Genomic DNA, 26,384 nt, shown 5'->3' with positions numbered 1-26,384 from the left:
ACCGGAGGCGAGGCGAAGGGACCCACAGCTGCTCTTTGCTCCCCGTGACCGTCTTCAGCCGCTCACCGGGTCCGTGCCGGGGACACCGCGGCGGTGGTGGGGCAGGGCAGTGACTGGAGCTGCTGCCATTTATTCTAACAGCCGGAACATTTTGTCTCTGAAATACTCTCCTGCCTTTTGCTTTCCCCTTCGGCAGCAGCGCCGATAACTCCCCGCCAGCTCTGTTTACCCAAGCAAAGTCCACTCCGGTTCGCAGACGACGGTGTCTTTCCGTGCCGGCCCAACTCGGCGCGTGCCCGCGGCCGGCCAGGCTCTGCCGAGTGCATCGGGGTCCGGCTGCTGACACCCGAGCTGGCCGTTGCCTGGTTATATCCACAAAACAGCCCCGCGCCGGGGCCGGGGTATCTTCTTACGGAGGAGAGAACAGCTGAGCCTCTTCAATCCCCACCCTGCCCTTGGCAGCTCATTAGATAAACCCCAGCCCGGGCTCGGCAGCGCCGCTGCCATCGTCCCCTCCATCCCCTACAAGGGTTTGTTGGACCCAGCCCACACGACCCGCAGGTTTCTCCCCTTGGCAGTTTCAGCTCGAGATATATATTTATACACGCAACTTGTGCGAGTTAACAGCATTCCTCTCCTATTGAGTCAAAAATCTCGGCACAAATAGAGGCGCTTCATGGAAAAAAAAAGAGAAAAAAAAGGTGGGTCGTGCTGAAAAAAGCAACAGGATCAAAAAAAAAAAAGAAAAAACCCCCCACCTAAATCTCCCTTTTCCTTTTAAAGCTCTGTTCCCGGGAGATGGACAAGTGCAGTTATTTTAAAGCTGATTTCGGCAGCCCGGCAGCGAGCAAGGCATGGGCAAGGTGTCGGTGATGGTGTTGGTGACGCAGGGACAGGGTGGCACCGGGCGATGTTGCAAGCTGTGGTACGCGTTGCTGGGCGATTTCGGGGCACGTAAGCGGGCGACTTCCTGAACGGCGAGTGCCGACTTCCTCAGTCACGGCGGCAGCGGGCAGGATCGGGCCCAGGCGGAGGTAGGCTCGGTTGGCTCTAATACCACGGGGGGCAGCCGGGCGAAGCGCCCGCTGGCCGTGTCACCACCCTGGGCAGTTGCACCCGTGCCAACACGGCAGTGTATCTAAAATATGTATTTTATATAAATACATGCTAATAATATAACCAGTGAAGGGCCGGTTTAGGGTGCCGCGGGGTGGGGACGATGGGGACGGGCACTGCGGGCGAGCAGAGCTGCGGGGACGGTGGGTGAGCAGAGGTGGAAAACCACGTCTGTGGGCAGCGAAGGCAGCGGTGAGGGCGGCATCGCTGCCGGGCGCCTGGCCACCGCAGGGCTTTGCAGAGCGAAATGCAACCAACTCCATCCCCAAAGCAGAGGGGGAAGGGGGGGCAGAGATGGGGTTGTGGGTGGAAGAGGAAGCGGAGGCTGCGTTCTGCCGTTACTGGGCTGTTTGCAGGGCCCGACGGGGGCACCTAAAGACCCCTGAGTTATTTAATACATGAATATGCTTTAATAAATACCAAGGGGAGTGCTTCGCTGGCTGGCTGAGCACCCCGCTCTGTGCACAGGATGAGGCCGCAGCGTTTGGCGGCCACGTGCCGCATCCTCCTCCGGCGTTTCCCCTTCCCGCCGCCCGCGTCAGAGGCGAACCCCACGCAGCTCCAGGGGACACTGCCCAGGCACCCCGCTGTCCCCATCCCGGCCCCCCCACGTCCTGCCCGGGACCCCAGCCCCGCAGCTCCCGGGAAGGAGCCCCCAGCACCGTGGGAAGGGGCACGTTTGAGGTTGCACAAAGCAAACCTCCACCTTAAATCACGGGTGGGAACAGCCGGAGAGGAATATGGGGGGATGCGGGGGATGCTCCCTAGGGATGCAGGCTGGCTGCAGCCAGCCCCTGCAGCTGCCTCTGCCAGGGATGCAGGCGGCTTGGCCTTCCCCGCCCTCCTCCTCCTCCTCCTCCTCCTCCTCCTCCTCCTCCTCCTCCCCGGGGCGGAGGGAGCAGCCGCCCGCAGCTGGCACTGCAGGCGGTGGCCGAGCGAAGCGGCTGCTCCGGGGAGTCTGATTTCCAACCCTGTTTATTAATAACCCCCCGCCCCATGCTAAGCCCATGTGCAGCGCAGAGCCGGAGGTGCTGGGCTCCAGGGGAGGAAGGTAAGAGCCCACCCGGGGCGAGCAGGGGGGGGAGCGGAGAAGGGGCTGGTGTCTGGCCGGGTGGGGGGGTCCCATGGGTGCGGGATCCTTGACGAGGTGGGGGGCGTGGGGCAGGCGAGGGGGCTGCCAAAGCTTGGGGTGCAGGGATGGGGTGGGGGGATCAGAGGTTCAGCACCCGGGGAGCATCCGTGGACCCTCAGGAGTGGGACGGGGGGGGGGGGGGGAACAGCCCCTCCGGGGCACCCAGGAGTGCTGCCCACCTGGGGGGCTCTGGGACAAGGAGTTGGGGGGGGGGGAGCGAGCCCCCGCGCCCCACTGTGAGGGTGGGACAGCCGTCCTCCCCTCCTGCCCCACCGATGCGAAGCAGAGCCGAGAACTTTGAAAAATAAGCGCTGGCACTGGAGGAGGGCAAGGAAAAACGAAGCGGAGCCCTTTCCCCACCTTTCCAGGCGCTGCCCCCTCTCCAGCCAACGGGCCATTAAGTCCGAGGCTGCGATGTGTCATCGCTGCCGAAAACTACCTTATTAGGAGAGAAAGTATCGGTGAAAATCAGTTCTTTCCTTAAAGCCGTTGCTGCGAGCCGAGGGCTGCCTGCGAGTGCCAGCCTGCGCTCATTCCTTGGGGGATGACTAGACATGAGCTCAGCGGTGTGGCCGGGAGGTGAGAGCATCCTCCCACCAAACCCACCGGCCCCGGCTCCTGGAAGCAGCAGGAAAAGCCCCGGCTCGTCCCCAAGGGTTGTCCTCTCCATCCTACCCCAAATAGCACCCGAGCAAATGTGAGACACGAGTATTTGGTGGTGGCAGCTGCAGGTACCGGGGCTGGGGATAATGATGGGATCGGATGACTCTGCAAAGAGGAGCTCGCCGGGCTCCTGCTGCAGAAACTGCCGCTCGCTCCGGCACTGTGCATGCGGTGCTTTACTCCATCTCAACCATCTCGGAGCCTGCCTGCGCTTTAGAAGCACATTCCCTTGCTGTGAGGTTATGCCACATGCTAAAATCCCCGCAAGTTTTACTGGGAGTGCCCACGCCGGTCTCACCGGTGCCGCTGGGGGAGATCGGCTGCGACAGGGTGGCAGTTCCTGCCGGCACTAGAGTAGCTCTTGGTTTTGGGGTCTGGGTTTGCATCCCTCGCTCTTTCTCTGTGGCGGTCAGTCACTTTAAGAGGGTTTTCTTCCCTTGTTTTTGCCCGTGACAAAGCTGACAGTTTGGCTCCAAGTTGTCATCAGAGCGTGCCCTGCCCTGTTTGCACAGCCTGTGGGTGACATGGGGACGGTCACGGCAGTGGGGCCATGGCGAGCGCACCCCCAGCTCAGCCTGCTGCGGGGCACCCGCGTCTCGCAGGGTGGAGAGGAAGGGCTGAGACCTGTTACACTCATTGCTCTGGTTCACGTCTCCTTTCCAGGGACCTGATGGCAGAGCCCGAGCCCCGTCTAGAGCTGCAGCTGGATGAAGTCGGAGCATCCTCAGCCCCGCAGGGAGAGGCTGCAGGTGCTGCTCCGCACCCGCACCTTTCGCGCAGCCCGTTAGACCCAGCGGTAGGGGTGGGGGTGACACCCCTCCACGGGGACAGCCCAGACGCCGGCCAGGAGCTGCAGGCAAATGGCGGGGACACTTCCTTGGAGGTAAACATGCCACGGTCCCAGCTGGACCAGGATGCAGCTGGGGCCGGGATCCTGCTGGACGTGGACGTGGCAGGAATCCCGCTGGACGTGGATGGAGTAGGGATCCCGCTGGACGTGGATGGGGCAGGGATCCCGCTGGATGTGGATGCAGGTGGGGCAGGGATCCCACTGGGTGTGGATGCAGGTGGGACGGGGATCCCACTGGACGTGGATGCAGATGGAGTAGGGATCCCGCTGTACATGGACACAGACGGGGCGGGGATCCCAGCCGACATGGACGCAGATGGGGCAGGGATCCCCTTGGACATGGACGCAGAGGGGGCAGGCAGCCCCCTGGACGCGGACGGCGCGGAGCATCAGTGTCTGACCCTCGAAGAGCTGGGGGACTACTTCCAAGAGTGCATCGAAGCCGTCGAGCAGCTGGAGAAAGAGAGAGACAGCCTGATCGCAGAGCTCGCCCAGCTCCGGGAGCCAGCGCTGCAGGAGATCCGCCATGCCCACGAGGAGATCCAGGCAGCCTGCCGGCTGCTGGCCAAGGTGGAGCTCGAGAGGGACAACCTGAAGGACGAGATCCGACAGATCAAGCAGAAGCTGTTCAAAGTGACGAAGGAGTGCGTGGCTTGCCAGTACCAGTTGGAGAGCCGGCGGCACGACCTCTCCCAGCACGCTGCTTACCGGGGCGAGCTGGAGACCCAGGCTGGGCAGCTCTCTGGCGAGCTGTCCCGGCTGAAGGAGACCTGCGAGAAGGAGAAGGAGGTTTTGAGGCAACGGCTGGAGACTCCGCCGTGTCGGCAGGATAACCTGTACCTGCAGGAGAGCCGGCGGCTCTCCATGGAGTTCGAGAGCTTCGTGGCGGAGAGCCGGCGGGGTCTGGAGGAGCAGTACGAGCCCCAGCTGCTGCGGCTGCTGGAGAGACGCGAGGCCGGGGCGAAGGCGCTGCAGGAGATGCAGGGCGAGATCCAAGGGATGAAGGAAGCCCTGCGGCCCTTGCAGGGGGAGGTCAGCCGGCTGCGGCTGCAGAACCGGAGCCTGGAGGAGCAGATCATCCTCGTCAAGCAGAAGCGGGATGAAGAGGTCGGGCAGTATCGGGTACGCGCCCCGGCTGGGCACCCCTCGCACCCTCTTCTTTGGAGAGTGGGAGTCGTTCTTTGCAGCCGGTGAAATGTGGATGCTGAACGTCTCGCTCATAGGGCCAAGGGGAGGAGCGGGGTGGATGAGGAGGGTAAGGAGGTGGAATATCTCCTCCTGGCTGAAGTCAAAAGCATCCCCTGCCCTGGCACGGGCCAGGGGAAGCAGCAGCCCCTGGGCGTAGGGCAAACCCGAGGTTACAGGGATGCAGTAGGAAAGTGCTGGGGCTTCAACTCAATGAGCTGCTAGAAAAAAGGTTTCTCCTGCTTATATTCTTACTTGGTTTTGACCTGCCCCTCAGAAATGGCTCCAGCAAGCAGGGATGAGGCAGAGGGGCAGGACGGGAGGTTTCCTTCCCAGAGCGGGCTGGTGGCAGAGCTGAGCGATGCTGCTGAGCCCAGGCACCACACGTTTCTTGCAGCTTGTCCTAGCACAGGGGCTGAGCTACGGCATTTGGAAAAGTCAGTTTTAAGTAAAGGTGGCTTTTCTTTAAAAGCCCAGCCCTGCCAGGGCAGATCCTGCCCTTTCCACTGCCGGGAAGGGTCTCGCCTCCTGTGCCCACAGCCCAGGAGCCGGGCTGCCTCCCGAGAGGGTTATTTCTGGCTGCGCCAGGCATCCCTCCCCCCCCCCCCGGCACCTTGTCCTGAGGGATAAGGCAATTCAATATCTACAAGAGCACATTTGGCAAAGAAGCTCCACAATTAATCTCCGCTGTTTCAACACTCCCTGTTCTCGGCTCGTAATCGCTGCCTCCTCCCAGCCTGGCTCTGAGCAGCTTCTGGAAGCTGGCGTCCCCCCTCCGTCGCTTCTCCTCCCTGCTGAGCTGGGGACCAGGTCACCAGCGCCCACGACACTGCTCGTCTTGGGTTTCAGGGTCCACTCTCTCTGGAAGGACAGGGCTTTGGGGCATCCCTGATGTGCCTCCACATTTTCTTTTTCCCAGATTCCATGTTTATCTTCTCCTGACTCGTGGGTTTATACAGTTCTGACAGCATCTCAAAACACACACAAAGTAGTCTAGGGGACGAAACCAACCAACCGAGAGAAGCCTAAGAACCCAACGCATCACATCCCAGCCCAAGCTCCCACCTTTGTAATAAAACAAAGCTTTTTTGCAGAGGTTTTTTTTAAGACAGTAGTTGCCCAGCCATCAGCCTGGCTGCGCTTTGTCCAGACCAACACCATCGACAGGCAGATCCCCCCTCCATGAAAGCGTGGGCAGCAGCTGAGCGTGGGCACCGAGACAGCCTTCCTCCCCCAGGTAATCCACTCTTGTCTTCTTACTCTCCAGGAACATGTTGAGGAGCTGGAAGACAGGCTGAAGGAGCTGAAGAACGGGGTCCAGCTCCAGCAGCGCAAGAATCAGGAACTGGAGGAGCTGAGGACCAGCCTCCACCGGGAGCTCTCCATCTACAAGTCCGTTTGTGTTTCGCCCCCGGAGTGTGGAGGGGACTGGGAGGACAGTGGGTAGGGGCTGGGAGGAGGAGGATGGTGGAGAAGAGAGGCTGGTGGTCACACAGCTATTGGACACCATGGGCTTTTGGTCCTGGTCCCTGGGCATGTGGCCGGTGCGTAAGGAACGGGTCTGGTGGGGCAGCACAGCAGGAACTCCAGACCTTTGGCCATCCAGGAAATAGGGATTTGGTGGAAATACCTGTACACGAGGAGTGGAGGTTGCTTTCCAAGTTGCTTTCCGAGAAGCAGGCGTGGCAACTTAAAACTAAGTGCCAGTTTCCTTAGGAATATTGGAAAGGAGCTGTGGCTTAGGTTTGGGAAACACCGTTGTGGGTGCTTTCCAGTGAGAGAGAACTATCTGCTTATCGCTCGCTACTGCTGGTTTCACTCAGGTCTTCATTACACAGGATTTTTTAAAGCTCCAGAAAATGTCTTTAAGTTTGTGGACTATTTTACTCACCAAAATTTGTGGTGTTATGTGTTACTCCAATCTCAGCTGTACACACTCTTAACCATTTTCTGTAGCTTCACTGTCACTTTAGTACTTTTTTCCTCTTCTCCACTCAAACCTCCTCATGCAAGCACACCGCAGGAAGATATTCCCTGCCACAAATAGCTATAGTTTCTTTTATCCAGGTAAGACTTCAGCATGGTAAGCACAGGGGAAGACATCTCTGTTTCAGCCTGGCACATCACCAGCCATTCCAGGACATATTAATGAGAGTAACTGCATTTACCATTCAGACCAGATGCCAGCAACCCCATGTCTTTGCTGCTTGGGGTCCTTCTAAATCACAGACTAATATTTAAGCCTGGGTGCAGCAGCGCAGTCTCTTAACTCCTGGCAATCTACAAATTTCCCTCCCTGGAAGCGATAGCGTGCAAGGCTTCTCGTATGTCAGGACACCTCATTAAGTTTCACATTTGCACCGGGGACCTCAGAGTTAAGTATGGCTCCGAGCTGCCGTCTCCCATAGCTCACACCAAAAATTACATTCCTTCTGTTAAAGCTAGTTTGTTTGCCAGGGGTTCTGGAAGGGCTGGGCTAGGTCTGCATGCTCACAAGACCATGTACTGAGCCAGTTTAAGCATTTCTTAATTACTTTCTTCCATACCGTGAAAAGAAAGAATGTTTTTCAGAAATAACATCTGTCCGCCCTTCCCCATTTCCTCCAGCCAGAGTACCTGATGTAAATATTCAGTAGCCTAAATTTACTTTCTACCCATACAGGAGCTGCTTAGAAATCTACGGCCACCTTTGCAAATCGGAAGAAAAAGCAGACCAGGGCTGCTAGGAACGGTGGACTTTTCCTTGTTGTAGCAAAAGCAAAGGACAGAGGCATCTGCAGGACACCTCGCCTCTTGCTGCTTATCCTACCTGATGCGCAGCAGCTGCCTGAAGTCAGGAGTACCCATCATTTGCTTGTGTGTATTTCTCAAGGCGCTGCTGCTGATTGTGTAGTAAAACTGCTTTTCCATAGAGGAGCAGAGGAAATAATACTTGCACTGAACAATGGACATATATGAAGGATAAGATATATGTTTTGCTGTGTTCGGAAAATGTATCTTGTCTTGTTTCATAGGTGGATTGTATACAGAAAGTATTGTTCTGGAAGCTAGTGTTAGGGGGGGTGATTTTTAAAAGTTTACATGCAAGAGAAGCTTTATCCTTTTAACAGGATTTTCTTTTGTATTTCAAGAGTCTCTGCTGTATTGTGACATGCTTAAAGGTCCTTTCCAACCTGATTCTATGCTCCACTGTGGGCCACAGAAACTAGTTTGTGGATAAGAGGTTTCCACTTTATATTATATAAAAGTCTCACACTGAAAATAAAGGTCGGAGTTTAAGGATCCTTTTCATTCTCAAAGCCGTCTCAAAAAAACAAGCTTGTGTGTCAAACCAAGGTACTTCAAAGTATCAAACTATTCATGCTGCAGACCAATAATAATTAAAAAAAAAAAAAAAAAATAGTTCTGTGGTAAGGGCTATAGGCAGACCCAAAATCCAGACAGCAGCATGCTTCAGGTGGAAGGCACACTTCAGTGCATTCTTGACTGCTTGGGGATATGAAGTACTCATTTACTCATTTCACAAAGAAAGCAGCAGAAACAAGAGGGGGAGAAGTGTCCACGTGTTACAAACGAAGGAATATCTATACTGGCATCTAGTCTCATAGGACACGTATAGATAAAGACTACGCCCCTGCTTTCTCTGCTTTCTGAAGAGGTACACTTCACTCTCGACAAAGTAGTTAATGCAGAAGGAAAACTTCAGCACAAAAATCACAAAGCTACACAGCATTTACGTAGAAAAAATTTATTCCATCTGAAGCACTTACACGCAATTAGTCATGAGGAGCATGGAGAGTAACAGGTTGCTGGTGGAACAGGACACCCTAGTGGAAGATGTGCAGGAACTAGTGGTCAAGGACTAACTCCTAAAAAAAGTAGTTCATCCACATTTAATTTGCTTTACAGATACCAGCTACCAATGCTGTTTTAGGTTACCGGGCATGCCATCTGTGGTACATCAGTTGGTAAAAACATACACCTTTACAACTTGGTGGCCCCAAGTTTTAAAAACCATTTCACAGAAAGGAAAGAAATATATGTGAAAACACAGCTCAAGAAACACACAATAGAGCAAAATACATGGAAGGTGAACAATGCTCTGCAGGAATAGCTAACGAATCCAAACCGCTGTCGCCCAGCAGACGGGAGAAAAGGGAAAGGAAGGAAGGAAGGAAGGAATGAAAAACCCAGAATTACCAGTAGAGACGAAAAAATACAGAAAGAAATTTAATTTCAGTTCAAGTCAGAATCTGCAAGTCTGTTTTGTATCTGCAGAGGCAGAAAAATCCACAAGGTACAGATTAACTAAAGGAATCCCAAGACTTCTGAGTTGTACTGAAGAGGACAAGACCTTCCACACCATTTCTGAACTGTCAGTGGATTAACACTTGCATCATCTCCATTGGCTCAGGCATACTCTGGCAGCTCTACCAATTTAATTTTTGTTTAAATTAGGCAAAAGCCCACAACTGTAGCAAGCTAACAACAGAAGAAAAAACAAAACCAAGTTTGCTCTGCGTGATGAAGGCAGCTAAAATGGGACGGCCAGCCCTATACGCAAGAGGTTGCTGTAGGAAATCTGACCAAGGAGCTACAGCACGGTACCAGCTGAGTCGGGCTAAGCCCTTTTCTTAGGGAGTACTCACTGTCTGGGTTAAAAAGCCTGTTGATGGTATCTACAGAAGGATGGCTGAACACAAAGTCTACGTGTGTCTCAAAACCAGTGTTAAGTCAATATCAGGGCTGAGAGGGAAGAGAAGGAAAAAGACTAAAAACAGGAAAAGGTTGTCGTCTAGGATCCTTGACCTTCTGGATCCACACTTCCTTCAGGGTCTTCATCATTATATATGTTCTCCGCCTGCAAGACAGTGGAGGAGCCGAAAGAAGCATTTACCACCACAGTGAACAGGATTCCATCTGCTAGAACACTTCAAAAAGTTCTGGCAGTTTTTCATCTGCAGGTATGTTACCACCCATCCCTGATCCCTCAGGGCCATTTAACATAAAAGCAGCAACGCAAATGACCTTTTCCATAAGAGCCATATCTCCAAAACATTTCATAAGTGCCCTGTAGGCTACTGTAGCTTACGGAAATCTGCCTTGTTAAAGTAGAGACTGCTGCAAGACTTACTTCAATTAACAGACTATTTTGTATACATTTAGTAGATCCTCTACTTTGCAGCAGCACCTTCCAAAAGAACTATGTGGAAGGCTGCTAAGAACAAAGCCCCTGGAAAACAATTTATAGATAAACAAAAATTAGGAGTATGGTCTTGTCAAAGGTTATTCAAACAATACAAGACTGTTTTCCAAAACCTTCAACAGCTGGTAATTTAGGGCCAGCAAACTTTTCCTATTCACCACCACCCCTCTCTCCATCTTCAGGAAGACATTTATATCATTTGCAAAGATTTCATTCTTTAAGACAATAACTAACAGAAACCTCAATTTCATCTTGGGTTCTCATACACACTGTTTTCATTCAAACGTAGAAGGGAAAAATTTGCTTCTGCACCAATACTTTTTTTTTTTTTTAATCATGAGAAACACAGAACAGCTTCCGAGTATTTGGAAACTATTGTTTCAACCAAACCTAAAGTGGATTTCACTGTCCCTTTGAGATTTAAGCAGTGCTACAAAATGAGTAATTCTGAGAGCTGTAAATAAAACCAGGAATGCCGAAATCCAGGCAGTTCAACACCGTCTCTCATCTGCCACTTCCCGCACCTTCCCAAACAACTTACCATTTGCCAGACTTGCATGATATTATCTTCTGATACAGAACAAATTACCCAGGGTTCATTGGGATTCCAGGAGAAATCAGATATCTTTGCAGTATGACCACCATGAATAAACTAGTATTGGGGAAACAAAAAGGGGAATGTTTTCAAATCTACATCACAGAGATAACAGGTCAAAACAATCAATGAGATTCAAAAGATTTACCAATAGCTCTGGGGGACCATCCTCAGCATCTTCAGGGGATTGCTCTTCTCCAATTTTACTGTTAAAAAAAAAAAAAAAAAAAAAAAAAAGGAGGAAAAATGAAAAGGTGGGAGGTTGGTTGTTTTTTGAAGTGTGATGCAATTCGTCAACAGTATTTTGTCAGGACAACATTGACTAATTTGGGATTTACCTCAAGTCCCAAACATTTAGCCTGCGGTCAGTGCCACTGGAAGCCAATATAGTTTCATTATGGGGAGACCACTGAACCTACAGACAAGGATGAATTTAGAAAGAAAGTTAGTTTTACAAAGCTGTAACGTCACAGACATTCACAACAAACACCGCTATCTTTTGCATTGAAAGCTCTGTGAGAATTCAAATTGATATTAACTTGAAATATGAGTATGTCCAATAATAACATTCTAACACAGGAGGTAGGTTTGTGAACATTCATACACTAAAAAGGCATTTGAGCACCAAAAAAGGTACCACATGTAACCTTTCCTCTAACAAACACCACGTGTTATGAAGTGCAAACAGCTCTCAAGGATATTAGCTGCTTTTTACCTTAATAAGGATTGCAAAAATATAAACTATGGATTCCTTAAGTGGTAGGTACAGTTAATACCTGAAAAGAAATCACTGTAATTAAGCTTAACTGCGCAAAAGCTTATGTTTACTACTTCTGCTGGAGATTAATCTCTTCAAAACACACTTTATAGGATCACGGGATTAGAAAAGAACACATAATTCTGCACACTAACCTAACATTTCAAGATTCCATGTGTCACTTTATTTAGAGGTAACTACAGTCTTAACTAGTAACCCTTCTACAAAAAATCTCTACATATTTTTCTTCTGAGTAAGGCATGAGTTGGAGATGGAAATACTGTATCTGCTAAGCACATGCTACCCATGATGTTAACATTCTATATTTACACCAGCAAAATTAGCAATTGTTCGGTGTCACAGGATGTTCCGGTGATCCCCTTTAATGGGTACCAGCTAAAGCCTTTCTACAGGACCAAGCTGAGAAAATGAAAACACTGCAGTCATTTCATTGTGCCTCCCTGCTTCAATCTGCTGCTATGAATAATTTACATTTACTCTGTACTGCTAGCATTTCACCCTTCTGTTGTGGTTAAAGCTCTCGATCTTTGCTTGTTACATTCTGCCCGTGGCTTTCTGGACACTCTTATCTGTGCTGGAGCTCTACCCCACGCAGAGCACTATACAGCTCCACAACAATAAACCAGAAAATTATAAGCAGATGAGAGAAAAGAATATGAGTTTTTAAGTGCAAGTACATTTAATAAAAACATAGAGTGGAAAAGAATGTTTTTCATTTTTTCCAGACAGCTAAGTAGAACTAAGTCTATGTGCATAAAAGAAAGACATTTTGTTATACCTGAAATATTTCATCTTTATGTGATTCAAAGGAGTGCAACTTCAGTTTTAGGTTCCTCAAGTCCCATAGAGCAACAGTCTAGGAAAAAACACATAAGAACTTTTTTTTGTTGAAGTAACCAACATATACATCCACATTTACGCACCAGAAACTAAACAAGTATGTTTCAAGTTCAAGGCAGACATACCTTATCAGCTGATCCTGTAGCCAGGATAAACTCACTATAGGGATTGAAAGAGAGGCAGTTGACTTCAGCTGTGTGAGCATCCACTGAATGGCTAGGTTTGGAGGTGTTGTTTGACCGAGTATCCCAACTGTCAGGGGAAAACATGGAATTGAAACAAAGGTTTATATCCCATTTTACTGAGGGACTAAGGAGCAGATGGGAAACCAAGAGGGACAGAAGCACTCAGTTTCTGAAGACATTAACCCCACTTACATCATGAGCTTCTGATCATCAGCGACAGATCCAAAAAGAGATTCATGGAGCAGGTGCCAAGATACATCTTCCACTACTGCTGTATGCCCTGTGAAGATGGTCTTTGCATCCACCACTTTGCCCTCTTTTGGAACAGCACTAATATCCCACAAGCAAATGGTCTTTAAAAAAAAAAAAAAAAAAAAAAAATTCTTAAATTGCATCTTTAGACAGACACTCTTGTTACCTCCCCTACTCCTCCCCCTCAGAAAAAACAAAATGATTTTTGACCTTTGCCAAGGGACACAAAGTGCAGATTGTACCCCAGCTATATTTAAAGTACTCACGTGATCATCAGAAGCACTAAGCAAATGCCCACTCAGGTTGGGGTTCCATGACAGCCCATAACCTTCCTTCTGGTGTCCACGAAGACGCAGATCAGGGTTACACTCTCCAGAAGGGTCTGTAAAGAGGTGGCGTAAGAAATCCAGTGCCTAGGATCATTTCCAGCACATCCTGGAACACCCGGCATTAAGTTTTAATGTGCTTTACTAAACTTTGCTTTGACATTTTCAACAGGATCCCTTTCTAGCCTTTTGAGCACTTTCCCCAACTGAAGAATCACCTCATTAAAACAGAATGCACTGAAACAACACAAAGCAGTTTGTCTTCTTAGCTTAATAAAAGCACTCTGCAGATTTTTCCAAGCTGCTTTTTTTTTTTTTTTCCTGGCTGGATGACCTAGCAGTAGTCCATTCTAAATTAGTGCTACAGTACCTGCTGAAGAATCAAAGAAGCCCAGTAGCCACCTCCATGCTTTGGCATGAGTCGCCTGATCTAGTTGCATGGAGGAACAGCAGCTCATCTCAGTTACTGCTCAAAAAACTCTTCCTGAACACTCTGCTGGTGTGGTATTTTTCTCTCCCTCATCATCTCCAACTGCATTTTGAAAGTGAGAAAGGCGCTTCTGATCCTCCCCGCAAGTGGCAAAACTAGTTACTTTATATGATCTTGATGAGTTCATTGGTAAATGACTGTTAATATCCTTACAGGATATCAAGACAACAGCTCAGCTACCGAGCAAATCATACAGTTTCCGAAGAGCCTCCTTCCACCACCCCAAATACCAACACATACAGTGACATGATAAAACATGCAGTAGAACAGCAAAAGGAAAAAAAAAAGCATACCTTTCTATTGATACATATTGCATACATATGTTTAAGCTTCATATAAAATACCCTTTTACACTAAAAACCCACTTTCCCCTAAAATCACAAATGACATGCAATCCACAAAACTTTTCAACTCTTTTTCACTACACCAGCCTTTTCTTAAGGAAGGGCTAGCTGATCTCTGAAGCACAGACATAAAGCAGACACCTGGTTTAGAAGGGTGTTTGGTGTAATCAAAGACAAGGACATCACTGGATGGAGTCTTCGTAGCGATGATACATGGGTTCTGTGGCATGTAACGTGCTCTGTTCACTTCTCCCTCGTGATTTATCTTGATTTCAATTTCAATTTTTCCACTAACTGATCCAAAGCCTCCAAACTCTGGAAATAAGAATTTAGTAGTTGTAAATAACAAGCCCATTATTATTTACTGGTAGTACATCTGGTACTACCAAGCACTTATTTTGAAAGACAGTCACAAGAACAACTGTAACTGAAAGAATCCAGCTTTCAAATAGCATGTTGTTTTAAGCATCTCTATTCGTAACATCAAAATATCAGGACTTTGGCTAAGTTAAAGACCATTTCTTCCCTCCAGATTTTTACTGTTTCAAATTTAACAACACAAGCCCCACATTTATGATATCTAAAACTCTCATCCATAATGAAGATGTGTTGTCCATTTGAAACAGATGTGATTAACTGCACTTTCAAATATAACAAAATTCAGCATTGCAGAATAAACAAATTTCTGGTAAAAACAAATTGCTGCACTACGTTTAAGATACAGGACTGTAATATAACTCGCTAAAGCTACCTTATCTTTATAAGTAAAGTCACAGTAACTTAGTATTTCACAAAATTGCACAGCGCCGTTCTGGCAAAAAGAGGGGTTTTTTTGTTTGCCTTGTTTTTAAATTGGAGTAGTATGTTTTTGGGAAATACTAAAATAGATTAGAAACAAAGTATTTATTAGACAACATTGTGCTCATGAATAACTCTAAGAAGATCAAAATACTAATTGCACAATCCAGGCTTTCAGCAAAAAGAAGAGCAAACATTGGATTATTAAGGACTTTCACCAGGTAGAAAGAGTGATTCAACCAAGTAAAAATTAGAAATGTCTAACTTGTAGCAATGCTGACAGCCAACTAAGATTACAGAAAGCATCCAATTCAAGCCTGATATACCCAATAAAACACAATAATCTTTTTATCCAAGAGGGGCTGGCACAACTATCAGGCAGCAGAATTCAGACAAGAACATTTAAAATGCTACACTCCTCTGACATAAAATATTCTTTTACATCAGTGACTTTCTCACTGGAAGAGTTTATGTAACGCAAAAGTGATAATACGAACACCAATAAGCAGTACTCCATGAAATTCAATGTCAATTCCTGATGAGAAATAGTGAGGTGTGAGGTTTTACCCCCTACATGTACTTTTGCAATAAGTCTGCCACCTTCTTCTTCCATCATTATATTATTAAGACATTACATACATTCAAAAAACATAGTACTTGTCTATTAATTAAGGGTACCGCTTAAAAATAAATTGATTAGTTTAGAAGTAATATCTGAACTTTGCTGCCTGACTTTAAGGAAAGACAAATGTTCTTTTGAGAAAGGAAGGAAAAAATGGTTAAAACTCCCTCTGGTTCCTTACCTCCTTTCTCACTATCATAGTGTGAAGCATCAAACTGTGCATCATCGTTAGGCAACTGCACACTAGCTATCACGAGATGATTTTGTTCATCTGAAGTATGGGTCCCCAGGACTAACCGGTGAATACTGAAATCTTTGCCTTCAGGTCTGCAAGGGAAGAGAGTAACATGACAAACAAAAAAAGGGGTTTACACAAATACTGAGCTGATTACAACATTTTTTGATGACAGCTTCTAACACTAATAACACTCTTTAAAGTTATTATTGTTCTGCTCCAACACCAAACTCGCTTCCTCCAGAGGAAATCTCTTATTGGAACTCAAGACCTCAACCTAAAATTCTTGCAGCACAACATTCTGACAGACCACCATTCCTATGCCTTCCTTTAACAGACCTTAGCAGCTCCTCCCGAGTACAACTCTGAGAGCATGAACATTCACTGCAAGCAGAACATTGTTACGGAAGCTTAGGACAAAACGGTGGTTATACAGAAATTATATCTAGTTCTATTTCTTAGTAGTTTTTTGCTTAGTAGAGGGGAGGGTGAAGCTGGAAGAAGAAAAACATGGAAATGAAATGTATAAAAATACCTTCTCAGTACTAGAAGACATTTTCCCAAATTATAAATGCCTGATTATCTCTCTAGTGTTCATAGTCCTCGACTTGCTGTTGGCAAGGCAAGGGTACAAAAAGCGATCAAGACAGAAAGGAATCACATACTGTCTTACCTTAACAAAAAGTGATCCTAGATTTACTATTTATTTTGCTATAAAAAAACCAAAACAAAACAAAAGGATCAGTTTACCTTGTTACATCAGGAAGCCACTGAGCAGTCAAGCTGGGCCATTCCAGAGCATGGGTCATTACCAAATCATATAAGAAGGGGGTATTCTTTTTCCATATTTTATACTCTTCATTAATCACACGTTCTTCCACTGCATCATCAAAGGCTGCTAAAGTTTTTTTTAAAAAATGCATACAATTAGCCTTTATGAATATATTTACAACACACGCACAACACTGTGAGTGGGCAATTGAATAAAGAGCCAACTACATCACACCCTGGTTTGCTGTTAGACTACTCTATTGGAGCAGTGGCTAGATGATTAAAAATCCTTTGTTGCACATGGTAATCCTTGTTTCTGGATATAAGGCTGGGAATTGAAATTAACCATGTCAAATTTCCATCATCTCAACAGAAACAGCGTAATAAAATTCTGAAACTTGTTGCCACAGGATATTGTGGAGGCAAAAACCAGAATGGTGAAGATGTTTAAATGCGGGAGGTCCGGCAACTGCTGTTAAATAGACCGGTCCAGGTGCAGCCTTGAACTCCTAGTTCCCAAAATCCAGTTTTCCAAGGCTCCTTCTGCTGCCTCCTTTCTCTCACACCATCTGCTGCTAGCCTCCTCCGCTACAGAAACCAAATGAGCGCAGCAAGACCTTTGGGAGGGCACCCACGGAACACGGCAGTGTGGCCGGTGACATCTCTTTGTCTGCAGTAGGCAGGCAGCTGCCTGCACCCCTCCCGGGGGGGACGGCATTTCTGCGGCCCTCCCCACCTACACCAGCCCACCGGCCTCTGCTCGGAAAAGACAAACTCCCTCCTTCGGGCGCCATCAAACGCCGAAAGCGTGGGGGGAGGGGGGGCGGAGGGACCGGGATCCGGGCACGGTTCCCCCCCCCCCCCGCCACCCCCGGGCGGCGTCGCCGCCTCGACATGTCGGGCCACAGGCCTCCCCCGCGCGGCCCGGGGGCGAGGGGAAGCGGCGGGCGGCGCGGTTCGGGGGAGGCCGGCGGGCCCCGTCCCCGCTCCCCTCAGACCGGCGGCCGTTACGGGCGTGCGGAGGGGAAGGGAGGGGTGTACCCCGCGCCTCACGGAGGAGGCCGCGCCGCGGGGCCTGCGCCGTGAGCCCTACCTTCCTTGTCCGCCATGGCGGGGCGGGGGCAGCGGGGCGGCTGCGGGGCGCGGGGCGGGCTGGGCTGGGTTGGGCTGGGCTGGGCTGGGCTGAGCGAGGCGGGCGGCCGGTTCCTCCGCTCCCTGCTCGGACCCCTCCGGCCGCGGCTCTATTGTTTCCTGCCCCCGCTGCGTGCCGCTCCGGCGCCGCGCACCCCTTCGCGCGCCAACGCCGGCCAATCGTCGCCCGCCGCCGGGACGCTGCCGCCAATCGACGAGAGGCACGGGGCGGGGACGCGGGGCAGGCGAGCGCGCCCGGAGGTCACGTGGGAAGGCGGCCGGGAAGAAGGCGGGCGGGGGAGGAGGAGGAGGAGGGTGCTGGTGAAGCTCCCCTGGGAGCCGCCATTTTCCGGAGGGGACCCCCTGGCTCACTCTTAAAGCGGCAGCGCTCCGCGCTGAGGGGCGGCTCTGCGGCGGCCGCGGCCGGGGGCCAGGCCCCGGTTCGGGAGCGGGAAGGTCCGTGGCTGAGGCCGCGGTTTCTTTCGGTCACCACGACCGTGTCGGGAGCGGATGGGAGCGGACCGGACCGGACTGGTGCGTGTGTGGGACCGAGGCTCGGCCCTCCCCTCCTCACAGGACTGCCCAGAAACCTGCGGAGTATCCTCAGCTTGCTCTTGGGTTATTAATTGTCTATAATCACTAATAACTTCCCTTTTCCCCTAATTCAGTGCAGCGGTGAGCTTTACAGACAGCCCTCCTTAGTACGTAGCTGGTTCTGATGGGCCCGCTGTGGGTAACCCGGGGTGATCAGTCCTGGATCTGACCCTCTGCAGTCAAGGCTTAACGGGTTTAAAATCAAAATGTGTGTTCATCTGGGTTTATTCCCTAAGAGGAGCACTGGCGTCTCGATTTCAGAGCTGTCTTTGCAATGTATCTAGGCGGTTACCTGAAAACAAACTGGAAATCCTGTGTAGTCTTGTTTCTAAGCCTCGGAATAAGAACCACTCCCGTTTGAAAGTAGTTTTGATGGTATTACGTGCTATCTATAAATCTATCATTTGCATTATTTGGGGAAGTCTTGGGCTCAGCTGTGAATAAATCTTGTAATGGACAAAAAAAATAAGAGTGAGAATGGTTATTATATCGGGAAACCTGGGGAGATTTCATCTGAGGAAAATTAATTAGCCTGAAGTTAATCAGGTTTTCTAATTTGTGTCTGTTAGATTTACAAATAATAGCTTGCATGAAACAGTAACTACTAAGATCTGGTCTGAGAATTTGACTTTTAAATGGGGATTTGATACAGTTCATTGGTGGTTTGTTTTTTTTTAATTAAAAAAAACCAACCACATTATGCAAGAAAAGGAACATAGGAAAATCCCTGCACTTGTGTGACAGTTGTATTTGCCATGCATGTGCTTCTAGGTTTGAAGGCTTAAATACAATCCCTGTCCTAAGAGAAAACAAGACTTTTTTTCCTGAAGAAAAATCATGTGTAAAGTCACGTCTAGGAGTTTGGAGGCAGTGCATATTTTGGCTTGCTGTGTAACGTATCAGTGGGCTGAGTACCCTCAGTTGTAAAATTCAGTAGATGCATGAAGATTCAGAAGCATGAAAGTTTAATTCACTTTACAGCTGTTTTCATTATTTTTTGTTATTACTGTATTTTATTATTTGAGGATGAGTGAAATGCTTGGTGGCATACACAACAAGGAGGAAGAAACATGGTTCTTCCCAGAAAAGGTCAAAGTCCACGCTTTCTGTAAGAACTGTAAGCCCTTGCCTTCACTGGCTGAACATAACTCCTATCAGTTCATGAGGCAAGCAGTGTAGGATCGAACCCTGAACTTCCCCCATCTCCCAGTGACAGCTTCGATAGCAAACAATTTAAATGATGTGCATTTAATATCTTGTTTTGAATACCCAAGCCTGTGTACAAGTGTTACCAAACTGCTATCAAGTGAAGAACTGAACTGAGAGGCAATTCTCCCTTTTTCACAGCAGCATCACATGAGAAGCCTGGCAGGCTTGAAGCACTCGCGGAGGTCGCCATGTTTCCTACCACCAGGAAGTGAGTGAGTGTTGCTCAAGCCCAGCAGCTATGGCAGCCGATGAGAGGGACTACAACCTGACGGAGGAGCAGAAGGCTATCAAAGCCAAATACCCACCGCTCAATAAGAAATATGAATGTGAGTATTTGTAACGCTATCGTGATGCAGCGTACGTGTGACGGTGCAGTCGTGAGGGGGAGGGAGGGGAAGGAAGATAGCAGGATATGCTTTGTAAGCACATGTGGGGTTTCTTAGTATGCCAGTATTGTATCTGTTTAGACTGTGGGATGCATCTGTAATTGAATTAATTGAGATATCTACAATTTTCTTTGTCACAGACAAATGCCTTTCTTGTTAAGGGTGCTAAAGAAATCATGATAGAAATAAATTAGTTAAGTCTCACCTTGAAAACTTTCCCCTTTCAAGCTATTTCTTAGCAAGGCAGTACGTTTTTCTACCTCTCTGATCTAGGAAGAGACATTCAAGAGTGTGTTGGTCTTCTGTGTGGTGTTTTTTCTCCTACATGCACTACTTAAAAGATCATTATCTCTCCCTTTCCCCACCCCTGGACTGTCTTCTAAGAACATGTCAAGCAAGTGGGTGGCAGCCGAAGGGCTAGCTTAAGGCACTCACAGGAGACCAGTCAGTGTCAGTGACTGTTTTCTACTTCAGCGGTGTCTGTCTGGAGGGACAGTGTCTATTGCTCTGTTAGAATATATATTTTTAGGATGTGTTCAGATCTTTATTTGATAGCAGTGCAGAAATATGGTGACATATTACAATAGTCATGCTGTTTCCATAACTGGAAGAGGTTTTATTCTTCTTTTACATCCACTGGAATTTGTTTGCTTTAGAGACTGTTGTTGAGAATCCATTAATAGTGTGTGAACGATCTAAACAGCATCAGAACAATCTTTTGGTTAGAGTGATCATGGTGTGGCATTTATTTTACATCCCAAGTTAGCTCTGTTTCTGCCAACCTTTATACCATTTTGGATTTCTCTCATTCCTCTGAATGAATATAAATGATGTTAATGTAAAACTGGATACATGCTTGGGATGTTAATCCTACCTTACTAGTGAAGGTTGCCTTCTATTTTGTATTACATACTTTTTTTTTTTTTAGTTCTCCTTTTTGCATAATGGGTGTTTTTGGGTGTGGACAGGTATATTTCTTCACTGAGCTGGAAATATTTGCAAATCTCGTCCTCTGCATGAATAATTTTCAGTCCTGCAGACTTCAGCAAGAACTCTTTACTACTGGTTAAAGTTTCTTTTTATTGCAGTTAACTTGTAGAAGCCTGTTGCGTTACAACAGCCATACCTTGCACACAGTGCTGTACATGTAGGGCACTGACATAATTACATTAAACACTGTTTTTCTGCTTTGCAGAAATAATCCCAGATTCCACGTATGCTAACTTTTTCTAATATACTGCAAAATAGATTATCACTGTTTCACATCTGAAAATGAATGCAAAAAGTTCTTGTTATAACAACAATATCTGATTTTCTTTTTTTTTTTATCCTCATTTTTTTAATATGTTTGGTGATGTCATGCCTTTTCTTTTTTTCTTCCCCCTCAGATTTGGATCACACGGCAGATGTGCAGTAAGTATGGGCAGCTGGGATTTCTCAATATGACAAATCGATTATTTCTTACACTGCGATAAATCTGGAGTAACTGTCGAAGACTGGTTGCAGATGTACACCTTATGGAACTATGAAATGTCACACACCAGGTCTTTTGATGGTCAATTTTGTTTCTGCTCTTGGGAGAGCATAGAACCATGTGTTTGGTTTCTTTTCTAGTGTAATATTCCTATGGTGCTTCTGATTAAGACTCTGTTATTTGGAAATGTCTTTTGAAATCTCCTTTAATCTCTTCCTTTTAAACCAAATTTCTTCTGAGTAGTTCACTTTTATAGATGTCAATTAGCTATATTGAGAAAGAACTTACTTGCTGTCTGGTAAAACATTTATTTTCCATATTCTCCCAAGAAACTCTTCTCACAAACCTCAAGGAGAAAAATCTCTGTAATCTGCCCAAATGCATAGGTATAGAAAAGCAAGTATTTTTGTTCATTCACTTCCTCTCCATTAATTCTCGTGTCCTGATCGCTCGCATGCATATTACTTTGGCTTTTTTTTTTTGTTTTATGGTCCGGTAAATTATCCCATGTCTTTTTAGGCTACATGCCTGGGGAGACACTTTGGAAGAAGCATTTGAGCAGTGCGTTATGGCCATGTTTGGCTACATGACTGATACAGAGACTGTGGAGCCTGTGGATACAGTAGAGGTAGAGGCAGAAGGTAAGACTGTGTTGACTTTTTATATTGGAACTGTATGAACCCTGAGGGACAAGGGTACCAACATTTTGAATCTTTACAGGTAGTGTTGTTGCAGTTAATTAAAATCTAATTAAGCATCACACTAATCTGAATCTTCTAGTAGTGCAGAAGCTGTACATCTGACGTACTCTTAGAAACGTTTGGGCGTTCTTGCTGAGACAATCAACTGACTATCTTCTCTGCTTCAACCATGCAGGACATGACATGTTGTCTCTTCTCTTCCATTTCTTGGATGAGTGGCTGTATAAATTCAGTGCTAATGAGTTCTTTATACCCAGGGTAAGTATTCTGTTTTGATCTTTTTCCATTTGTAGGTCGAGGCCATTCTCTGATAATACCAGCTCTGAATGCAATGTTACTTTAGGGAAGAAAAAGGGACACAGCAGATCACTTAAGCACAACACATGGAGAATTGAAAATACCGGGGCAGAAAGACTTGAGAAACAAATCGTTAAGCTTTGCTACCACAAACACCAATTATTAGCTGCTATTACACAGTACAGGCAGCTCTGCTGCCTTCATGTTCCAAGTAGCAGTGTAGCTCTTTGAGGCTGCTCATATTCTCTGGTTCTAGATTCCATCTAAACAGTGGAATATAACCCTTGTAAATGGGATTTACTGAGAATTTCTGCCTGAAGATAGAAGATGTTACTGACATATTTCTCCTCTCGCTTTCTCTGCAGGAGGTGAAAGTGCTTTACATTGACCGAATGCAATTCAAAATAAGATCAATTGGGTGAGCTTAAACGATCAGTTGAGTAATGAATATCTTCACTGAAAACACATATATTGTCTTCAGAGTAACCACTCTGCAGTATCATGATGTGCTGGAGTTCACTGGTGCTTTCTAAAAAGTGGATTGTGGACTACTTTTTTTTCTTCCTTTGATGCTTTAAATGAAAATCTCACTGTCCTATGCTCATCAGTGGAACTAATTACAACATTTGGTAAATACTACCAAAATTCCAACCACCTCTATTCTTTTTGCCTTTAAAGGTGGGGAGAAGAGTTCTCTTTACCCAAACACCCTCAGGTATGCAGTGGTTCGTCTATACGTCTTTTACATTTTAGGGTTAGGGTGGGGAGGTGTGGTGTCTTTTAAATCAGACCTCTTAAGTTCTCCAGAGATCCAAGTATAAACATGTCTGAATGGTATCACAGGCACTAAACTTAAGATCTCACTTTCTGCTTGTTTTTTGTGAATGAGTTCCTGAAACTGTTGACCTGAGCATCTGGTGCTTCCTCAGCACTAGCAAAACTCAGCAGTTGGCTTCCTTTTTGTGATGCTGATAACACAGTAAACCAATCTATATCCAGAATGTGTATGTGGGTTTGGTTTTCATGCTATTATCACAGCTTTTTGCTTAGTCAGTTTTTGCTTTTTTTTTTTTTGATCTAAAGAATTGCTAGAAGCAAATCCTTATCTCCCCACCAGCTCTTCAGCTGTGTCAGTATTAGCATAGCAAATGTTGATGTTCTGTCAGAGGTAAGAGGAGGAATTTGTAGTATTCAAGAGGCAATAAAATAAGGGAAGAGTTACTTACTCATTATTTGGCCTGGCCAAGACCTTGCCATTAGTATGCCAACTTTCTTATTCATCATAACAAATGCAGTTACAGCTTTTTGGGGAGAAAAACTATTAAACTGGATAGCATTTGTAGAAGGTGATAATGTACTGTCATGAACTGCTACAAGGGATGTCATTTAGAAAATCCATGCTTTTGTGTCTTTTCTCTCTAGGGTACGGAGGTCAAAGCCATAACTTACTCAGCAATGCAGATCTGTGAAGATGAAAAGCCAGAAGTCTTTGTCATCATTGACATTTAAAGCAAGAAAAGTGTGGTTGAGTGGATACTTGGCATTGGCTGGCAAAAGTCCCTTGAAAACTGTAATCCCTGTGGAAGTAACTAAGGAATTTGCCAATTCAAGTCATAAATTGAAGGGCATAAATGCGGGGAATGTCAGCCCCTGTTTTGACTTGAGGATGGCGAGACAGAGAAATACCTGCATGCCAGGAAAAAAAAAAGACCTAGTTGGGGTTTTGGGGGTGTTGAGAAGAAGAAAGAGGGTTGCAGGGGTTGAAAGTCTCTCAGGAGTGCTAGTAGTCAGTTTTTAAGGTTGATATATGTGTTAGGTGCTGTATGAACTAAATAGAGAAATTAGTGGAGCTGCTAGCTAAAATACTACCTTTTTGTACAGTGGCAGGAGGTAAATGTTCATCGACATGATTTCATTTTTAGATTTAAATACTCTAATTCTGAGGTGACAGCCCTCCTCCATATTATATAAAGGGTCCAAAATATCAGCAGTGAGTCAGATTTAATGTAGAAAAATTTCTGACTGTTCAAAGGACACCTAAGAAAGCGTACCAATTAAAAAAACAAACCACGACACCTTCTGGACTACTTAAAAAAAAAAAAAAAAAAAAAGTCATGCCAGCAGGTGGTGCTGAATTGCTGTAAATAAATTTCCACATGTACATGGAATCCTAATAGCACCTATTACCACTCTAAAAAGCAGGCAACTTTGCTGTGGCGGTAGAAGGGGATGCACCAGACTCTCTGTGGGTTCACTCCCAACTATGTCTTGCGAAAGCCGATTCTCTTGTAGAAAAAGCAGACAATTCAGATCAGCTTCCATTTCTTCCTTTAGAAAGGACAATACAGACAATCCTTTCATGTCAAAGCATTATGGGCAGTTCACTGAATCAAAATTAATCAAAAATAATCAAAAGTGTGTTTTGTTTTAAATCACAGGACAGCAAGCGTGTGTTACCTGCTATTGCTATTTAAATGTGAGAGGGACACAGTAAGGGATGGTCAGCACTGGCCTGACCTGCTTTTTTTATTTTAAATGCTACAAGTGCCTCACCTCTGGAGGCAGGGTCTCATCTTGATTTCATTGTAAAGTCATCTTGAATAGATCTGGTTTTACTTCCACATTGTGAAGACTGAGGGATAAAATCCCTTTTATTTTTTGAGAAAGATTCAATGCTGAAATAAAACTTGGACTGAAAGAATTAACGGGTTTGTGTGTGAATAATTTTGGCCAGCGGAGTTTTAACACCAATGAATGACATTTGTGCTTTGTTCTCTGCTAAGGCGAGCAGACTTCTTTGTCAGCAAGAGTGACGACAGGCCTATTTGATGGTACAAAAATAAATACGATTTTCACACGCTGTGTTCTCTTCCCTCCTCAGGAGCAGCCCCAGGGCTCCAGCACACGCCCGCGAAGGCGCCAGGCCAGACGCGGCAGCGCTGTGGAGGAAGAGCGAGGCCCGCGCCCGCCTGTTGGCGCTGCTCGAAGTGAACGGCTCCAGGCCTTCCCTCAGCGCGGCCAACCGCCCCGGGAGCTGAAGGCCACGGCGGGCGGGCCCGTCAGGCGGGCACAGCGCGGCTACCGCCCCTCAGCAGCGCTTTTGACACCTCATTGGCCGGCTGGGTCAGGCGACTGGGAGTTAGCCAATGAGGCGTCGAGTTGAGGCGGCTTGGTTCTCCAGAGAGGCTGAGGAGGGAGCCGGGACCCTCGGGGAGGTGGGCGCAGGGGCTGAAGGGCTGCGGCGGGGGAGTCCCTTCCTTTTGCCCAGCCCTCTAAAATGGGAGAGGAGAAATTTATGTAGTTAAATTTGTAGAAGTGCTGAGATGCCCTGTCTACACCATCAGTCACAGGCTGTAGTAACACAAGTCCTCTGCTTTTAGAAATGGTGACAGAACTTCCTAGAAAAACATTTGGAATTAACTAAGTAAGTGTTAGTCATCTTTTTTTTTTTCAGTATTTATTACATACTTACTATAAAACAGGCCTTAAATTTACCTTGTTCCATTTCCACAGCTGTGGGAGTGACAGGTTTCAGCTAGCGGTGTGTTTACTGTAAGTCCTGTTCTCCTGCTGCGTTACACAGGAGCCCCATGGCTGGCTGCAGTCTGTCACTGAGCTGGGGCCCACTGAGACAATTAACTACCTGAAAGTGTTTAATTAAAAAACATGCTAAAACTGCAAACCCTTCTTTTCTGGCTGTTGGTTGAGCAAGTTCTGCACTGAGTTCGTGTGCATCTCTGTGGATCAGCTAGACACAGTGGTGGCTGTTCTAGGAGCCAGATTCAAAGCAGATGGGACTCACAGGGCATACTAGACTGGTGGAGGCATTTGCCAAAGGATACTGCTGATGCAAGAAGTTTAGATGAGTTTAAGGGTAGAGGGGTAAAGATGTGCATTGGTGGTTTCTAAATGTACAAATCCCAAATTAAGAAAATCCCCTTAACTGAAAATGGCTGGAGTTTGGGAGAGCATTATGGAATTATTATACAGGCTTGCCCTGTTCTCACTTTTCCCTAGGTATCTGTTAACAGCAACTATTGGAGACAGGGAGAACCTTGATGTGAATTAATATGGCTGTTCTCAAATTCTCTACAGGGAATCTTTGCTTGCTTGGCAGTAACCTCAGGCTACAGATTCTGCTAACAGGAAAGGAAACATAGCATAAAATGAGACATGAGACCAAACAGTGGCTCTTTATCAAGAG

The 26,384-nt window shown here is 46.9% G+C and overlaps 3 protein-coding genes across 8 annotated transcripts; 2 read left to right on the top strand and 1 right to left on the bottom strand.

Annotated features, from left to right (window-relative positions):
• The first annotated feature begins 602 nt into the window (after nt 1-602).
• On the top strand, nt 603-8,228 carry SYNC (syncoilin, intermediate filament protein). Of its 3 annotated transcripts, none has more exons than XM_030039278.2 (5): nt 603-701; nt 784-1,034; nt 3,575-4,883; nt 6,214-6,338; nt 7,609-8,228. In XM_030039278.2, exons 3-5 carry the CDS (start codon nt 3,582-3,584, stop codon nt 7,670-7,672), a joined length of 1,491 nt encoding a protein of 496 aa, XP_029895138.1. In that variant the 5' UTR covers nt 603-701; nt 784-1,034; nt 3,575-3,581; the 3' UTR covers nt 7,673-8,228. The 3 variants fall into 3 exon arrangements, with proteins under 3 accessions (XP_029895138.1, XP_029895137.1, XP_029895136.1); XM_030039277.2 differs by lacking the exons at nt 603-701; nt 784-1,034 and adding an exon at nt 1,996-2,167 and having other exon boundaries at nt 3,575-3,903; nt 3,937-4,883; XM_030039276.2 differs by lacking the exons at nt 603-701; nt 784-1,034 and adding an exon at nt 1,996-2,167.
• Nucleotides 8,229-8,678: 450 nt separating this feature from the next.
• On the bottom strand, nt 8,679-17,706 carry RBBP4 (RB binding protein 4, chromatin remodeling factor). The gene is made up of 12 exons (XM_030039693.2): nt 17,482-17,706; nt 16,368-16,515; nt 15,564-15,709; nt 14,104-14,277; nt 13,069-13,184; nt 12,743-12,903; nt 12,491-12,617; nt 12,304-12,381; nt 11,086-11,162; nt 10,896-10,953; nt 10,694-10,804; nt 8,679-9,807 (listed from the first exon to the last, which is right to left on the bottom strand). Exons 1-12 carry the CDS (start codon nt 17,495-17,497, stop codon nt 9,742-9,744), a joined length of 1,278 nt encoding a protein of 425 aa, XP_029895553.1. The 5' UTR covers nt 17,498-17,706; the 3' UTR covers nt 8,679-9,741.
• Nucleotides 17,707-17,808: 102 nt separating this feature from the next.
• Nucleotides 17,809-24,881, top strand: ZBTB8OS (zinc finger and BTB domain containing 8 opposite strand). 4 transcript variants are annotated; one of them, XM_030039695.2, is made up of 8 exons: nt 17,811-18,053; nt 19,464-19,648; nt 21,097-21,121; nt 21,702-21,823; nt 22,059-22,141; nt 22,546-22,598; nt 22,859-22,895; nt 23,603-24,881. In XM_030039695.2, the coding sequence occupies exons 2-8, from the start codon at nt 19,561-19,563 to the stop codon at nt 23,687-23,689; spliced, it is 495 nt and encodes a 164-aa protein (XP_029895555.1). In that variant the 5' UTR covers nt 17,811-18,053; nt 19,464-19,560; the 3' UTR covers nt 23,690-24,881. The 4 variants fall into 4 exon arrangements, with proteins under 4 accessions (XP_029895558.1, XP_029895555.1, XP_029895554.1 ...); XM_030039694.2 differs by having other exon boundaries at nt 19,461-19,648; XM_030039696.2 differs by lacking the exon at nt 17,811-18,053 and adding an exon at nt 18,054-18,137 and having other exon boundaries at nt 19,461-19,648.
• Nucleotides 24,882-26,384: the final 1,503 nt, after the last annotated feature.

The sequence above is a fragment of the Aquila chrysaetos genome, chromosome 16 (genome assembly GCF_900496995.4).
Source record: "Aquila chrysaetos chrysaetos chromosome 16, bAquChr1.4, whole genome shotgun sequence".
Classification (NCBI taxonomy): Eukaryota; Metazoa; Chordata; class Aves; order Accipitriformes; family Accipitridae; genus Aquila; species Aquila chrysaetos.
Note: the sequence above shows the minus strand (reverse complement) of the source record. Positions and strands in the feature narration are given on the sequence as shown.